The sequence below is a fragment of the Podarcis bocagei genome (assembly GCF_964188305.1).
Source record: "Podarcis bocagei genome assembly, chromosome: 15".
NCBI classification, from domain to species: Eukaryota; Metazoa; Chordata; class Lepidosauria; order Squamata; family Lacertidae; genus Podarcis; species Podarcis bocagei.
Genome location: NC_138141.1, coordinates 39,812,963 through 39,831,610, shown reverse-complemented (window position 1 = coordinate 39,831,610; position 18,648 = coordinate 39,812,963). Strand labels below are relative to the sequence as shown.

Below are 18,648 nucleotides of genomic sequence, written 5' to 3'. Positions count from 1 at the left end.
GTGGTCCTGGGTTCAGAAAGTGCACTGCTGCACAAAGCACCGCTCCCCCTACACACACACGCACACACATGCTCAGTCTTCATAATAACGCTGGCGCCATTTATCAACAAGCCCCCAAACCAGCCACTTTCCAGTTATGGAGCAGAATGCAATTAGGCAAAGCACTAATACAGACAGACAGCATGGTGCAGTGGGTTAGAGCAGGGGTTGGCAACCTAAGGCCCATGGGCCACAAGCAGCCCACGGGGGTCATTTAACCGGCCCACGAGCCGCCCCCAAACTGAGCCGCCTGCTTGGCGAGTCCCTGCGCACTGCACTAAACTGGCACAGCGCGGCACAGGGACTCGCTTTCGCAGCGCCGGAAATCGTGTCTGCACAGAAGCAGAAGTCGGAAATCGTGTCTGTGCAGACGCCGGAAATCGGAGGTGCAAACGCAATCTGGCCCATGGAGGGATCTCCGCTGGAGTGAACCGGCCCAGGCAAGGTAAACCTCGCCAAACCCTGGGTTAGAGTGTGTAACTAGGACCCTGGTTCAAATCCATGAAAGCTCACTGGGTGATCTGTCAGCCTAACCTACCTCACAGGGTTATTGTGAGGATAAAATGGAGAAACATGCATGCCGTCTCAAGCTCCTTGGAGAAAAGGTACAGTATGAATGTATAAATAAATATAATTATGTATTCTAACAGATTACACGTTAACACTAAACTGTAGAATATTGTATTTATTTCACTCTAAATTAAGCCTTCTCTCCCCGACCCTTTTCAGAACCTCTCTACTAGAGGAGTCAGAACAGAGCCTTGTCCCATTTGTCTAACCCCACTTTAAAAGTCATCCAAGCTGGCAGCCATCAGCTGGCCATGTGGCAGGGAATTCTATAGATGTGTCTCCTTTAGACTCCATCTGCACCACACATCTAAAGCAGTATTATGTCTGCTAGAGCAGTGGTTCCCAATTTCTAAGTACCGCGCACATGCACACACACACACACACACACACACACACACACACACACACATTGTTTTTCAAAAGCCAGGACATGGGCCCTGTACTTTTGAAAATGTTGATGTCTCTGTGGTAGTTTTTGTTATGTCAGCAGTGCCACAGATTCCCTGGGTGGGTTACACAGACCCCGGGGATCTGTGGGCCACTGATTGGGAACCACTGCCCTAGAGAATCTGCAGTTTCCCCTGAGTGCTGAGAGTTGTTAGCGGGAACGCCTATTCCCCACACAGAGCTTCAATTCCCAGAGTGGTTTAACAGTCAACCCCTCTGGGAATTGTGGTTCTGTGAGGGAAACAGGGGGGACTCCTAACAACTCTCAACTCCCAAAGCAGCATCAACGGAGCTGTTTTGTAGAATCTCCCTTCTTTACCGGCTGAAACGCCGAAGCTGGAACCTGAAAAACAATAATAACCAAAGAGAATTTGTCTCCCCCTGTCAAATGTAACCCCACAGCTGCACGATTTAAGTTGCCGCACCTGTGCCGTTCTGGAGTCCGTCACCTCCTTGTACAGACTTATGTCTAGATAATAACCGGACTCATTGGTCAGGAAGAGCCGGATGGGAATCGCCTTGCCGGTCGGCGTCAACCGAATGTTGATCTTCAGCTCCGCCTGGAGGACTCTGAGCTTCCACAAGCGGCTGCCGTAGCGCATCACCATGCTCCGTACAGACTCTTCGATCTGATGGGGGCAAGAAAAGACATGGAGAGGTCCAGGTTAACCATTACTGCAAGTAGTGCAGAGTGTGGGTGAAACTTGTACGAACTGTGTGAATCTCCCCTCCTGTGTAAAGTGCTCATTCGCAGAGCATCTGCTTTGCATGCAGAAGGTCTCGCATTCGATCCCTGGCATCTCCGGGTAGGGCTGAGACTTTCCCCAGTCTGAAACCCTGGAGAGCGGCCTCTATTCAGGGTAGACCTGAACAGCTTCAACCTTGGCTCCCCGGCTGATGTTGGACTACAACTCCCTTCAGATCCCTCTGCCAGGTCAGCCCATGGCTGGGGGTGATGGAAGCTGTGGTCCAGCAACAGCAGAAGAAACAAGGTTGAAGCTCTCCTGTAGACAACGCAGATGGACCAGTGGCCTCAGTACATGGCAGCTTCCTGTGCGGTGGGCTCTTTCTCACTGGAGGTGTTCAAGAGCAGACCATGACTGCTAGGGATGCTGCAGCTGCATCCTCCACTGCGGATCTCGCCCTGAGCAATGGGCTAGGCTAGATCAGGATGGCCCAACTTTTCATACCAAGAGTACTTCTAAGCAGTACCTGAGGGCAGCACACAGAGCGCAGAAAGGAGGAAGCGAGGCCAAAATTGGAGGGCCACCCCAGCCCTTGCGCTGCCTTCCCAAAGCCAGCTCAGCAAGGCGCCAGGCTTTGGGAAGGAGGTCCGAGGTTCTCGCAAAGTCCTAGAGACCTCCCATCTCCCAAAAAGGCCTTGAGGGTCACACGTGGCCCTCAGATTGCACGTTGCACCACCCTGGGACTAGATGACTAGATCCGAGTACCTCCCAGTTCTTTGAGCCTATAAAATCCTCACCCCCATCTTCTTAATATTCCAAGAAACCAGAGAGCAGCATTAAGAGCAAAATTCTCTGCAAACATTTCCTTTTTTTAAAAAACAGCATTTACGCCCCTGCGTTTCACTGCGGCTACGATGCCTTAAATCAACAAGGCAATTACCGCTCGGAGGCCCGTTCCTCTGCCGTTTTATTAAACTTTCTAATATACTGCTGTTTGGTAAATAGTGCATATTAAAAGGCAGGCAATCGGAAGGCAGGTCTTAATGTTCTCTCTCAAACTGCCTCTTTTCCCAAAGCCCCTCTGGGGGACTCTCTTCCCGCAGCTCCTGCAAAAGGAAACCCCTGCGGGGCTTGGAGGCACCTGAGAAGCGGAAAAGTCAGAGAAGTGCCTTGCCACACTCCGTGCGTCAAATACGCTGCTAATCCAGTTTTTCTAACTGGAGGCAGGTGGCGGTCAAGGCATGCGGCGATCCACCCTCAGCCATGTGGCTGGCCAGGGGGAAGGAGGAACCATAGCTGGCCTGTGGTACAAAGAGCCAGACTTGCTACTTCAGCTCTGGGCTACCCTAGACCAGTCCCCACCTGCACTGTATCTTTAAAGCAGCACCATACAGATATAAACAGCCACAGGAATGTTTCTTTGAGGTGCTGTGAGTTGTTAGGAGGCCCCTATGCCCCTCAAGAGAATCTGCCATTTTCTGAGTTCCCTAAGAAGAGGGATTGACCTCTGAGCAACTCTGAGAACTGTAGCTCTGAGGGGCATGGGGTCTCCTAACAACTCTCAGCATCCTTAACAAATTAGAGTTCCCACTATTCTTTGGGGGGAAAGCCATGGCAGTTAAAGTGGTATGATACTGCTTAAAACATACAGTACAGATGAGACCCCAGCACAACACTTAAATGCAAAATATGGATTCCCCACCTCTGTCAAGTCCCAAACACACAACCCTCCCACATAAAATTTATTCATCTTAGCTGCTCTCCAGTTTTGTAGACCACCCTTCGTCACTTTATTTTCCCCCACTTTATATTCCTTTATTTAGGAGAGGGAAAGTATATTCCTTTATTTAGTCCATTTCAAATATTTCGCAAGCACATAACTTAAAACCTAGCAAATGTCTCTCAGTCCATCCTGAACAGACAACCATGTTTTCCTGCAATGCTTGAAAAGAGACAAGAAAAATAAACCATAATGCCTTGTGCAAAAATACTGAAAAGACGGGGCCATATCATCAGCAAATCAGGTTAACAAGGACCAAAGACAGTGTTAAGCGTTCAAAATGCTGGTATGTTGGAACAGAAATCCAGTTTCCATCATCACTTTATAGCAGCGGTGGGCAACCTGTGGCCCTCTGGATGTTTCTGGACTCCATGGCAACATCTGGAGGGCCAAAGTTTCGTGAAGTCTGGCTTCATAGTGACATCAGAACAGTTTCCAGACTACCAAAATTCACAAAAATATGCAATATTGAAAGCTAGGGTTGTAGAGTAGTTAGGATGTCAGTCTAGGACTTGGGACAGAAGTGTTCTGCCATGAAGCTCTCACTGGAAGACCTTGGGCCCAGTCCCTGCCTCTCTGCCTAAGGTACCACTCAGAGTTGTTGTGAGGACAGAATGGGGAAGGGGAGGACCACTTGAACTCCTTGGAGAAAAAGCGTGGGGAAGGAATAAAATAAAATTAATACTTACAAATGCATGACTTAAAACAGTCATTAAAAGGTAATTAAAACATGCCAGCCTCAAAACAGAAACCAACCTCATTGATTCACCCCAAATGCTTGAAGCAATGATAATGTGGGGTTTTTTTTTTTTATAATAATTTTTTATTTGCTTTTTTCCAGGGTAAAAATACAACATCAGTAACACAACAAAAGCGGTTTTACAGAAAAGAAAAGAAATTATAAAAAGAAAGAAGAAATTCACTTTTTCAGATCAATTTTCATAATCAACCAGACTTCCCCACGTCCTCCATCCCCTGCTTTCTTTACAATAAAAAATAAACAGCAAATTAATACCTTATTTCAGTTGTTTTTGTGTTTTCATTTAGTTATATAGCCCGTAATTTATACGTTTTAAAATCTTAAAACTTAGTTTCAATCATTTACCAATTTCAATACTGAAGCGTGTTTTCCCAAAGCACTTAGCAAACTCTCAACATTCATATAACTTATAATGTTTTTGTAAATAGTCCTTAAATTTTTTCCAGTCCTCTTCCACTGCATCTTCTCCCAGGTCTCGGATTCTGCCTGTCATTTCGGCTAATTCCATATAGTCAATCAGCTGCGAATGCCATTCTTCCAGCGTGGGTAGTTCCTGTGCTTTCCAGTATTTAGCTATAAGAATCCTTGCTGCTGTGGTTGCATATAAGAAGAAAGTTCTATCTTTTTTTAACACTCTCTGGCCCACAATGCCCAGGAGGAAGGCCTCTGGTTTCTTACAAAAGGTGTATTTAAACACCTTTTTCAACTCGTTATAAATCATTTCCCAAAAAGCCTTCACCCTCGGGCATGTCCACCAGAGGTGAAAAAAAGTTCCTTCAGCCTCCTTGCATTTCCAACATTTATTATCAGACAAATGATAAATCTTTGCAAGTTTGACTGGGGTCATGTACCACCTGTATACCATTTTCATAATGTTTTCCTTTAAGGCACTACATGCCGTAAATTTCATACCGGTGGTCCACAACCTTTCCCAGTCTTCAGACATAATGTTGTACCCAATGTCTTGTGCCCATTTTATCATTGCTGATTTAACTATCTCATCTTGGGTATTCCATTCAAGCAACAAGTTATACATTCTTGAAAGCACTTTCGTCTTAGGTTCAAGTAGTTCTGTCTCTAATTTTGATTTCTCCACCTGGAAACCAATTTTTTTGTCCTTTTTAAAAATCTCTAGAATTTGGGCATAATGAAACCAGTCTCGCACCTTTCCTTTCAATTTTTCAAAGCTCTGCAACCTCCAAGTGTCACCATCTCTCTCAATTATATCACAATATCTCAACCAGCCACTCCCCATATTACGTAGTTTTATGGCCTTGGCCTCCGTCGGTGATAACCACCTCGGGGTCTTGCTTTCAAGTAAGTCCTTGTATTTAGTCCAGACAATAAGTAAAGCTTTCCTGACAATATGGCTTTTAAACAATTTATGAGACTTTGCCTTGTCGTACCACAAATATGCATGCCACCCATACACATTGCTGTGCCCTTCTAGATCTAGGACATCAGTGTTTTCCAACAGAAACCAGTCTTTCATCCAGCAGAGAGATGCAGCTTCATAATACAATCTTAAGTCCGGCAGGGCAAACCCCCCTCTTTCCTTTGCATCTGTTAATATCTTAAATTTTATTCGGGGCTTTTTGCCCTGCCAGACAAATTTCGTAATATCTCTCTGCCACTTTCCAAAACATTCCACTCTGTCCACGATCTGAAGGGTTTGAAACAAGAACAACATTCTTGGCAATACATTCATCTTTACCGCAGCAATTCTTCCCGACAAGGTAAGTTTCAATCTTGACCAAGTTTCCAAGTCCTTTTTAATTTCTGACCAGCATTTTTCATAGTTATCCTTAAATAAATTCAAATTTCTCCCAGTCAAATTAACCCCCAGGTATTTCACATTTGTAACCACATTTAATTCTGTTTCCTTCTGAAACCCATCTATTTCTGCAGATGTCAAGTTTTTTGCCAGAACCTTAGTTTTTTGTTTGTTCAACTTGAATCCCGCCACCCGACCAAACTCAGAAATTAGTTCAAGAGCTCTTTTTGTACTGGTTTCTGGCTCCTGTAGTGTCAAAACCAAATCGTCTGCAAAGGCCTTAAGTTTGTATTGCTTTTCTCCGACCTGTATTCCCTCCACCAGCTGATCCCTCCTAATCCAGTTCAGTAAAACCTCCAGGACAGAAATAAATAACAAGGGTGATAGGGGGCACCCCTGTCGTGTCCCTTTTTCAATTTTAAACTCCTCCGTCACCACACTGTTTACTATCAATTTAGCCTTTTGTTCTGAATAGATTGCTTCAATACTATTTTGAAACGCCCTTCCCACTCCCATCCCTTCCAAATTTTTCTTCATAAATTTCCAAGATATATTGTCGAAGGCCTTCTCCACATCTATAAAAATCAAGGCTGCTTTTGTGTTCATATTTGTCTGAAGTAACTCCAAAACATCAATAATATTCCTAGTATTATCAGACAAATGCCTACCAGGGAGAAAGCCTGCTTGGTCCTTATGAATTACTTCATTCAGAACTTTTTTGAGTCTGTTTGCTAAAATATCAGCAAAGATTTTGTAATCCACGTTTAGGAGTGAGATGGGACGATAATTTCTGAGTTGAGTCTTTTCAGATTCCAATTTTGGTATCAGAGTGATGAATGCTTCTTTCCACGATTCTGGTGCCCCCTTCCCTTCCATAATCTGGTTGCATACCTCCATTAATGGTTGTGTCAAATATTCCATCAGAGTCTTGTAGTATTTGGAGGTAAGCCCATCTGGGCCCGGGGATTTGCCTATTTGCAGATTCTGAATGGCTCTTTCAATTTCCTGTTGTGTTATTCTACAGCTCAGGGTTGCTTGTTTGTCTTGTGTTAGCTTTTGCAGTCCATGACTTTTTAAGAAATTATTTATTTCAATCTCTGCTTGTGGTCCTTGGGTGTACAGCTTTTTAAAGTATCTCTGGAAACACTTTCTAATTTCTTCTGGTTTCTGAATACATTCTCCTTCAACCTCCAGATTGGTAACAAAGTTCAATTTTTGTCTCTTCTTCAGCTGCCATGCCAGCAGCTTCCCACATTTATTCGCCGACTCAAAAGATCTTTGTTTCATCTGTTTAATTTTCCATTCAATTTCTTGGTTTATCAATTTTGTATATTGTGCTTGATAAAATTTTATTTCTCTTAAGACCTCTTTTGATTTTGGATTTAATCTCAATTTTCTTTCTCCCTCTCTTATTCTTTCCAAAATCTTGTCCTTTTTACCATTCCAGAGCTTCTTTTTGATAGTGTTCTGCTGTATCAGGAACCCTCTCATAACGGCTTTACTCGCGTCCCAGATTGTCTTCTTTTCCACCGAAGTATTCAAGTTTATTTCAAAATAGTCTTTTAGCGTTTTTTGGGCCTTCTTCACAATCTCCTGGTCTCTAAACAAGTAGTCATTCATTCTCCATCTGAAGGATCCAGCTGGTGTAAGTCTCAAGTCCATTTTCAAAGCATTGTGGTCGGAGCAGGTTTTAGGACAGGTCTCTATTTTTTTTGTCTTAGGTGCCAGTCCTCTTGATATCCAGATTTGGTCGATTCTTGTCCATGATAGATGGGCCTCAGAGAAGAAAGTTCCCTCCATGCCTAGAGGGTTCTTTGTCCTAATGTGGGGTTTTTTAACTGGATGGTGGAAAGCCATTTGTATCTCCCTCTCGGCGTCAAGGGGCCAGCTTACCTTTGATGGGTCCATAATGACCGTCGGGACGAAGTTGAGGAAGATGTGGTTGCAGTCTGTGCGCACATTGGTGTTGTTGAAAGCCACCTCCAGCTCGTCCATGGCTTCCAGAAGCAAGCGCTCCCCCTCGTTCTGTAGATATTCGAAGGACGCCTCCTGCGGGCAGAGAAACCAAGCTGTTATTTAAGGATTTAAACTTTGCTGCTGGATCAGGCCAGCAACCCATCTGATCGCGCATCCTGTCCTCCCAGCCGCCAACCAGACGCCCCTATGGGAAGCTCGCAAGCCAGGGCTTGAGCGAAAAGAGCAACTCTCCCCAATTGCAACTGGCGTTCAGAGGCACAGTCCCTGGGGCAGCAGAGGAAGAGCACAGCCTCGCAACTAGCGGCCACCTTAATCCTCCATGTATTTGTCTTTAAGAAGGTAAGTGGAACCCTGCTGGATCCGGCCAAAGGCATCCTGTTCTCGCAGTAAGCACTCATGAGCTTGCAAGCAGGGCCTGAGCACGAGAGCACACTCCCTTGGTTTTGTGCAGCTGATATTCAGAAGTTTGCTGCCTCTGACAGTGGGAGCAGAACACAGCCATTGTGGGCAGCGTAATAAGAGTCCAAAAGCAGGACCTGAGCACAGCACACCCTCCCCAATTCTCAGCTACTAGTCAGCTGCATGGAGGTGAAGCACAGGCATAGGGCCTAGTAGCTAGTGATGGTTAGAAACATTAACGGACTCTACATAAGAAGAGCCCTGCAGCTGGATCCGGCCAAAGGGTCAGCTGATCCAGCATCTGGTTCTCACAGATGCCCCCAATGGGAAGCCCACAAGCAGTTCTTAGGGTGATTTACATGAGACATGACAGAACACCGAAAAAGAAAATGTAATACAGGCAACTCCCCATTTACGTGGATTCAAAACATATGTCACTGTGCACACGCTCATCACAAACAAAACCTGGGAGGGGCACAGAAAAGGGCAAAAACTGCCCTAGAAGCATGCGAAAATGGCAAAAATGGCACCTAGAAATCCCATGAGCCTTTGCAAGTGTAATCCCATGAGCCTTCACACTGACCTTTCAGGCCAGTGGAGAGTTGGAGCAAGGTTTGGAGGGAGTGGAGTTTGGTGGTCTAGTAAGTGCTGCTGGTTTTTAAAAGGGTTTTCAGGGGCTTCCAGAGGTTTAGAGGGTGTTTGCAGGCTTTCTCAATGGCGTTCCCAGTATATGTGATTTCATTTAAGCACATGGTGCCTCGGAACGTAACCTCCGCATAAATGGAGAGTTGCTTGTAAATGGCAACACCTTAAAATAAACACGCGCAGCACCTCATCATCAGGTCGTGTGTCTTGCTAATAAATCAGCAAAGCCCACCTTGGTAACCAAGTCCGAGTGCCGGATGATCGCCCGCACAAAGAACCTGTAGTCAGTGACCTCAGCACCCGCCTCGACTTTTGCGGCGCCCAGGTAGAGATGCATCTTGTGGTTGGCACATGGAATGGCGGTGAGGTCAAAGTTGCGCATTCGGTTGAGTTCCAGCTGGAAGGCCAAGGCCGGTTCCAAGTGGCGGTAGATTCTGTCTTCTTCAAACTGGGAATGGAAATCCAACCATATATATATTGGGGTGATTTGTAGGAGTGGGCAGGATATAATTTATAAACACAGACAGATAGATAGATATTAGAAAGTAAATTACAATATTAAAAAATGGTATAAAGATTATGTTGCTAAGCTTAGAAGTACAAAGACAAATAATTACACTGATGTGTATCTGTATCACAGGTATACACACACTTTCTATATTTTGGAAAGTTGTTGGTTTGCTATGTGTTTGGGCAAAGCGTTGCTTTGAGGATATGAATCCATTTCCAACTCAGAAGACAGAAGCAGTGAATTAGCTAGTGCTTACCTTATCCCTCGCCCGGAATGTGAAAAATTTGGGGAATTCCCTCTGTCCCAAAAAGAGAAAGAGTGAAATTAGCCTCAGAAAACATCACCTGCCATTATTCTCTCACCTATAGATAGAAAGGGTGTTCTAAGCGTAGTTACCATTGTTAAAAAGAATGATCCTCTGGCTTTAAACCACCCACCAACAAAACCACCATTTAAAAAGTCATCCAGTTTTTTGAAATACACTGCTGTTGCTTTAATTTCTGATTTTAAGCTGCCCTTGAACATTTTTCTCCAATAGAAAGGTGGAATATAAACACTTCTAAAAAAAAACACCTTTTAGATTTTAAACACGAATCTTAAGAAGGGAGCACGAAAGCCAAATATTTTACAGAGGTCTGAGTATTATTTAATGGCAGTGTTCACATCTCACACTAAACCATGGTTTAATATAGCCTTTCCCAACCAGGTGCTTTCCAGATGTTTTGGACTACAACTCCCATGGAGTTCAACAGGTGAAAACTGACACAGCATTGCAGCCTAAAGCTGGTTTGTCACTCCTAGAAATCTCAGTTTGGAGGAGTGTGGAAGACATAAGGATACCCAAGAGAAAAGTCTCTTTGCACTTGGGCCAACTCCATTTCCCATAATTCCTCAGGAGAAGCCACGACTGTTAAAATTGATATTCAAGGAATATGACGTTTGCAGCTTAGGTATGCCCCTGTATTTGCAGGAAGTGATTAGGAAGATAATGAAAATGCCCACCCCTCTTGCCTTACTCTCCAAATGCTGCCAATTTGTCCTTCTAGCACCCATGCACATGCTACTGCTAATGTGATTTAATATTTTTTCCCTAAAGAAGACCTCTCATCCTAACATTTTCGGGCAAATATACTAACTAAATGTGCACATGCGCACAAACACGCAAATCCTCAGGGTTTTGCTACCAAAATTCCCCCCTCCAAAAAAAAAAAAATTAAAGAAATCTCCCTTCCTAGATGGAGGAATTATGCCCCCGCTGTGTTCTAATCAACCAACCATCATCAAGACAATCAGAATAATTCGCCTAAATTAACCAATCAAGACACCCTGCAAATTGGAGAATGCAGAAAGCTACACGAGAAAAAAAATCATCATAGCTGGTTATTATACTAATAATCGCGTTAAAAACCTAATGAGATGAGGAAATTGGAAGCTTGCTGGAGCAGCTCTCTATTACCTCAACATGCTGAGAACTAATTATATAGACTGTAATTAAAACACAAAACAAACCCAAGCCAAGGCCCCTGAGTTACGTTGACAGGCGGTCCAGTAACAAAGAGGAGGGACTATTAATGACCAAGCCAAAGACTCTCCGAAGGGCAAGGCGAAGCTCTCCAAAAAATCTCTTGACACAAGAGACCTCCTCTTCAAAACACAGAGCATCTCCACCAGCAGAAACCGGCCCATCTGAACAAAGCCATAAGTTGTCTGATCAGAAGTTCAAGCCTTGCTTTCCCAGGAAGATGGCTCAGAAAGCAGTGGCAGCTGGTACCCATAGGAACTGGTGGGGCAGAAAGCAAGAAGCCCCAACAGTAGGGGAGTCAGAGAATTCTGGCTTTGTCCCTATCCTCTTCCCAGCTGAGTTCCACAAGGGCGACACTGAAGCGACGGAAGACGAAGCTGGCGGCAAGTGTCACCGCATAAGAAGCCAGACATGCAAAACATCCCAAGTTCATGTCTTGCTATACCCAGGCAGGGCTGGGAAAGGCTCTTGCTTGAAACCCTGTTGTTGGGACAACAGCTCCCATCACCATGGCTGGAAGGACACACGCCCCACCCTGATGTCAGACAATATAGAGCTAGACCTGAGATTGGGTGTCTCAGTCCTGGGGGCCAAATGTGGCCCTCCGGGGCTATTGGACTGGCCCTTGGGATTCTCCCTAGACCACCCCCCACCCTCTCTTGCTTCCAGCCCTGCCCACCACCCATGGTGGCCCTTGGAATGAGCTAGACGGACCAACATCTCTCTGCATTATGGCAGCCTCCTTCCTGCGTTCCCCGGGCTTCAAGGTGGTCTGTTCTGAGGTCCAATCCAGTCTTTCCTTTCTAACTACATTTCTTCCCTTCCTTTCGCCTTTAAAAGCTGCCGCTGTGGAATCCAACCAGGACTTCCCCCTGCAACCTGGAGGCAAAGCGTGTGGATTTATTCGCAAGCACTCAGAAAAACTCTCCCCTTCCTCAAGTTATCCATTTTTATTCTCTCAAACCGCCCCGATTTCTCCTTGCTAAAGCCTCCAGGTTCTTGCTTAAGCTCTCCTGACTTTCCCCTGCTTCCTGTCTTAAAGCTGTTGATTGATTGGTATCTGTGTGTGCGTTTTAAGTTCGCTCCCATCAATAAAACCCGGGCAAAGCTGCTCACGCCATACAAAGCATTCTGGGAGAGGCTGGTGTGTGTGTGTGCATGCGTGCGCACACACACAAGGGACAAAATACTCTTGCTCTTTTCCTTTTGCCTGCAGCCTAATCTCTCTTATTACTCCACAGAGCACGGCTAATAGTCCTAACCCCAAACAAGAGAAAAATATTCCCAGTGATATCTATTTTTAAAGTGGAAGGAACACAAAGGAAGGAGAGAAGCAGATGGAAACTGGACCAAGAAAGCCTGTGTTGCAGTAGCTGTTTTCAGATGCTCACATTTTTAAAATATGCTTTTGTTTTAATTTGTATTGTTTGCGGTTCTGTTGTTGACCCAACCCACCCTCCAAAAAGCTTGTTTGGTAGGAAAGGTAGGATAAAAATTCACACTTTTAAAATTTATTTAACAAAATGTATATACCACTTGATTGTAATGAAACCTCTGAGCGATTTGCCATAAAAATTAAAGTTATCAATTAAAACAGTCAAAAACTTAATAATAAAAGATACACTGCATATATGAAGTAAACTGAAGAGAATATTGATAGCATAGCTCAGATAAAACAACAACAGTAAAAAAAAGAGAGTGGGGAAGGTTTGCTTGTTTAGCTTTAATAGCTAAAGATATTTCTGACCATAAGATCTATGGGGTCATTTTTGCTGAATATGCCAAGTTGGACTTGGAATATATGAATAATCCAAAACAGTGCACAGCATAACAACTGATCATAATGATCAACACACACACTGTCCTAAAATATTGTACCAACAATTAAACCCGCAGCACATCAAACAGTTACACAATTCATAATGTACTTTGGGTGGGGGGCTGAAGATGATAAAATGGGCTATGAGTATATGAAGGCCTACTAATCCTCAGATGGGTACATAAAAATTCAGCCCAACCATAAAGGGGCAGCTGATCTGCAATAATTCACCTGTTGGGCATGTGCTTTCCAGGTTAGATTTCAAGCTATGCTCACAGAATCTCTGGCAGCTAAATTCTTTAACAGGTCAGCAATGGACCAACTGTTCTTTGTGTTTTGGGAGAGCAGCAACACCAGGAGGGCCCACAGCTTCCCTATCCCTGACAAACTGGAAACAGCTCTCATGGGGTCTCAGGCCAAAAGCTTCCCAACCTTGCTACCCAAGATTCTTTGCATTAGAGATGCTAAGGATGGTTAACCTAGAGCTCTTCCACCTGCAAAGCATCTTCACTATAAACACAGTTAGCTCAACCAGTTAGAGTGTGGCACTTATAACTCCAGGGTCATGGGTTCGATCCTGCCTTGAGGATGTTGACTCGATGACCCTCAGGGTCCCTTCCAACTCTACAATTCTATTCTTCTTCTGACACTGAACACTAGGATTTTCTTCCTATGGATCCAGGGCAGGGTGGCCTCATCTGGTATCGAAGCCTTGTCCTCCTTCTAGACATGTGGCTGCACCACAGTTGACAGATTGGTCTAAGTCAGGGATGGAGAGTCTGTATTGCAGTTATTACTGGACCTCAGCTGCCATCATTGAAATTGAAACTGAAATACTATATTGTCACTTGTACAACTTGTATACAGTGAAATTACACGAGCACCCCCCACTCAGCTCTCTTAGTCTTAATTCCCCTTGTTTACTGCAGTGGCGTAATTCCCCTTGTTTACTGCAGTGGCGCAAGGGGGGCCGGCCACACAGGGCGCAACATCTGGGGGGGCGCACTCGCCGCCTCCGGAGTCGCCGAAGAGCCTCGGGCGCAGGCTGTAGCAGAGCCCCATGTCTCGCAGAACCGACGAGCTGGCAGCGGCTCTCAGCGCTCGCCGAGGTCCCCGCGCGTCAGGGCCGCGGAGGGCGCGCCAGGCAGCCCCTCCTCACAGCCCCTCCGCCGCTGCTGCAGCTGCTGGGCCATGTTGCATTTTCCTCACCTCTCTGCCCTCCTCCTCCTCCGGGCAAGCGGCATCGTTTGGGCGGCAGCGCCAGCGGCAACTCGCCTCAGATCACCTGATGCGGCAGGTTAGGGGGCGCAAATTACTTGCCTTGCCCCGGTTAGGGGGCGCAAATTACTTGCCTTGCCCCGGGTGCTGACAACCCACGCTACGCCGCTAGTTTACTGACACACACACACCAAACCCAAAAGTCAGTTGCCCTGTTGTTATCTTTTCATTCAGCAACCTAACAGCCCACGGATAGAAGCTGTTCTTTACCCTGTTGGTGCGACTAATCATTCTTCTATATCTTCTGTCTGAGGGCAGGAGATCAAGAAAGTGCCGGCCAGGCTGTGAATCATCCCTGAGAATTTTCCTCACTCTCCTGAGGCAACGTTCTTCCGCTATTTCATCCAGGGGATTCACGGGACAGCCCATAATATCTTGTGCTGTATTCACCACCCTCTGTAGGGACTTCCTATCAGATGATGTCAAACCAGCATACCACACCGTGATGCAGTATGAAAGGACACTTTCTATTGTTGACCAATACCAATATCATCAGTGAGCATTGGCCAGGCTGGGCTAATGGGTGCTGGGAGGAGTCTCACAACATTACCAATGGCAAGACATTGACAGTGTCCGAAACTTTCAAGAACTTGTGCTTGAGCTTGTTTTTCCCTCCTCCCTCCCTTTTCTTTTTCCTCGTATGCTACGTCCTTTTAAGAGTACGAGTCCAATAATAATAATAATAATAATTTATTATTTATACCCCGCCCATCTGGCTGAGTTTCCCCAGCCACTCTGGGCGGCTCCCAATCAGTGTTAAAAACAGTACAGCGTTACATATTAAAAACTTCCCTGAACAGGGCTGCCTTAAGATGTCTTCTGAATGACAGGTAATTATTTATCTCTTTGACATCTGATGGGAGGGCATTCCACAGGGCGGGCGCCACTACCGAGAAGGCCCTCTGTCTGGTTCCCTGTAGCCTCGCTTCTCGCAATGAGGGAACCGCCAGAAGGCCCTCCAACAGCAGGGCCTGCCTTAGGACTGATTTGTAAACACTGTAAGTAAACTTCTGCAGGTCCATCACTGGCTTAAACATAAATTTAAGATGGGGGGGGGGACAAACCCTTTCCAAGTACACTAAGAAACTGAAAGATAAAAATTAACCTGGAACTCCCCATCCCTCCCATCAAACACCTTTTACTTACATGAAATCTTTGGTCCACCTCACAGTTGACCTGTTTCCTGAAATCCTTATGGGCAATAAATAAATAAAAAGAGAGAGGCACACAGAAAGGCGGAGCAGGGTGACAGGAAGGATAAAGGGGAGGGGGGAAGCAGAAGAAAGCTAGCAATTAGTATATAAATTAAAAACAAATTAAGGCAAAAATCACAAGCAGCTCAATATTGTCATCATCCTCAATTCTCAATTAATTTTCTTGAAAGAGAGAGAGGGAGCTTATTGAAAAGCCATTGCGCAGTTGGAGATGCACAAATAAAATAAAAAGCAATCATGAACAGGACTCCTCCCTCTCCCATTAAAAATAAGGTTTGCAATAACGTGAAGACTGCATTTAACAGCAAACTATGAAGGGAGAGAGAGAGATATCAAAATACCTTTTGCGCCGCAAGGAAAGTCAGTCGCCGGATGCCATGGTCAATCAGGACGGATTTCTGGAAGAAAAAAAAGAAGCAAAATGGGAGGAAGAATACAGGAAAATCCAAACTTGGGAGTAGGTGGATTTGTGTTTTCTTAAACCCCATTTTTCAAACAGAATTTATCACACAAAAGCCTAATGGAAGAATGGTAAATAATGCAAGTGCATAAAATTAAAGCAACAGATCGAGGCAACACAAAAAGTAAGGAGGTCATGGTTTAAAAGTTCCTAAAAGGTCTGGGAATTTTCATTTTAAAAAAGCTTTCACCAGTTGCGAGGGAGAAATTACAATGCAGGTTTCAGGTGAACCTCTCTGGGGTGAGTATTGTAGATTCAGGGGGCCACAGCTAAGGCAACCCTCGCTCTCACACACTAGGAGATCTACATGTGATTCATTCCCACTGAGAGGTGGTGAGGTCAGAGACTAAGAGACAGGCCATTTCAAGCAACATTTGTCCAAAATGTTTTGCATTTAACTGTCCCCCAGATTTCCTTTTGGGGGTGGGTGGGAAGGGGGGTTTAAGTCTCCCTCACAAGGACCACCTCTCCCCACATGAACCTACCCATGTGCATCACCAGAAGGTGGCAACACACAAACAGGGCCTTCTCAGTGGTGGCTCCCATTTCGGGAGGCAGAGTCAGGACGATGCAGATGGATGGTTTCCTGAGGGGGGGAATCCAGCCAGATGGGGAGGCCTCTGCCAGATCTGGGTGGGGGGCTTTGCAGTGAGGATCCTGGCAGGGTCCAAGTGTCAGGGGGTGGTCCCTCAACCTGTTCTCTTGATTTACCTGTCCCTACAAGTCCTGCCTGACCCTGCAGCCTTGCTTTTCCCTCCACAGATGTCAGCACCTATCTCCCATACCACACTACCAATAATAATAATATTTATACCCTGCCGATCTGGCTGGGTTTCCCTAGCCCTGCCTCTCCAAAGAGGATAGAGGCATCCTCTCCATCACCTAGGTCCCAGAGGTGCCAAAGGAAGGATGAACAGATAGATGAAGCAGACCCCGCCGTCAAGACAAAGGGCTTGAAGAAGCATTGGTGTACTGGGTTGAACCTGCTCTATACTTTAATATAGGATAGCAAACGGGGTGTGTATGCATGTCAGTGTTGGGTTGCCTCAGCTTTGAGAAGTTATATCACCTGCCTTTGTGCATCCATGTCTTGGTTCCCTATGCGCACTACCTGCTGTGCCTTAGACCAGAGATTCACAGATGTATCCAATCTAAACATCAAAGACTTTGGAAAGGACCCACCCTTGAATTCTTGTTCTTCGACAACTGGGAGCCAAGGACATGGGGAATGACATCCCAGAGAAGCAATCCTGGCTCTACTGCTGTGTGCTTTTAAGCACCAGGCTAAAACATTTCTGTTCTCACGGGCCTTTGATCGTTAATTGGGAGGGTAGTGAATTATACTTTTTTTTAAAAAAAGAAGTTTTTATTGCACCTTTCCCCACAAAAACACAAACAACAAAGCAGTAATAGATCACCACAGTGACACAAAAACATGAGAAAAACAGAGTAGAGAACAAAGGGGGAAACCGCTAGCGTTCTGAAACTGCAGGTCTGGCTGAAACTACTGAATTAAACCAAAAAGAAAGATGGGGCACAGGCGACCATACTGTGAGATACACATTTTTGATCTTTTGGAGGGAGTGTGTTTTGGTATTGTGTTCTATGGCTCTTTCGTATGAAGCTTCAATGCCTTTCCTGCTGCAAAGGCACTCTTCTGTGTGTGTGAAATGCAACAAATAAATGGCATAAATACTGAACTCTCCCTGCATGTTTGAAATGAGGAGATGGGTCCTCTGGGTCAAAGGACATAATATCTGGGTTGATTGGGATTGCTCAGTTGGCAGAGCACGAGACTCTTAATCTCAGGGTTGTGGGTTTGAGCCCCATGTTGGGTGAAAAGATTCCTGCGCTGTTGGGAGTTGGACTAGATGTTCCTCGTGGTCCTTTCCAACTCTGCAATTCAGTGATTCCGTGACTGGCCCCTTTCACCGTAGCAAAAGCCTTAGATAGGAGCCATAGCCATAGACAGCCATCTCCTCCAGCCTCCTGTTCTGACAAGGGCCAGCCAAATGCCTGTGGAAACCAACAAGCAGGATCTGAGCATGAGAGCCCTCTCCACACCTGTGGTTTCCAGCATTCAAAAGCGTAGCTGCCCCCAATTGTGGAGACAGAACATAGCCATTGTAGCTAGTAGCCATTGGCAGCCCTCTCCTCCATGACACTGCCTGATACCCTTTTGAAACCGCCCATGTTGGTGGCCATCAATGCCTCACACTGCGGGAGAGAGTTCCATAGATTAATCAGGCATTTCCTGCAGCCTATTGCCTTCAGAAGGGACATGGGTGGCGCTGTGGGTTAAACCGCAGAGCCTAGGGCTTGCCGATCAGAAGGTCGGCGGTTCGAATCCCCGCAACGGGGTGAGCTCCCGTTGCTCAGTCCCTGCTCCTGCCAACCTAGCAGTTCGAAAGCACGTCAAAGTGCAAGTAGATAAATAGGTACCACTCCAGCGGGAAGGTAAATGGCTATTCAGTGCGCTGCTCTGGTTTGCCAGAAGCGGCTTAGTCCTGCTGGCCACATGACCCGGAAGCTGTACGCCGGCTCCCTCGGCCCATAAAGCAAGATGAGCGCCGCAACCCCAGAGTCGTCTGCGACTGGACCTACTGGTCAGGGGTCCCTTTACCTTTACCTTTTTTGCCTTCGGAAGGTATGATGAACCTGTGGGATCAGGTGACTAACCCCCGCCACCATCCCTGTCCTCCCAGTGGCTGACCAGATGCCCGTGGGAAGCCCACAAGTTGGACATGAGGACGATAGCAACCTTCTC

The 18,648-nt window shown here is 45.8% G+C and overlaps 1 protein-coding gene across 7 annotated transcripts in view; it reads right to left on the bottom strand.

Annotated features, from left to right (window-relative positions):
• Positions 1 to 18,648, bottom strand: part of ACACA (acetyl-CoA carboxylase alpha) — a 204,061-nt gene that overhangs the window by 78,129 nt on the left and 107,284 nt on the right. For 5 of the 7 annotated variants that reach the window (XM_081172826.1, XM_081172822.1, XM_081172823.1 and 2 more), the window contains 6 exons: positions 15,763 to 15,819; positions 15,354 to 15,398; positions 9,845 to 9,886; positions 9,310 to 9,525; positions 7,950 to 8,105; positions 1,482 to 1,685 (listed from right to left, as the gene is read on the bottom strand). In XM_081172826.1, coding sequence (XP_081028952.1) covers positions 1,482 to 1,685; positions 7,950 to 8,105; positions 9,310 to 9,525; positions 9,845 to 9,886; positions 15,354 to 15,398; positions 15,763 to 15,819 — 720 coding nt within the window. The remainder of the gene's footprint in view (positions 1 to 1,481; positions 1,686 to 7,949; positions 8,106 to 9,309; positions 9,526 to 9,844; positions 9,887 to 15,353; positions 15,399 to 15,762; positions 15,820 to 18,648) is intronic. The other 2 variants (XM_081172824.1, XM_081172825.1) reach the window with 1 other exon arrangement.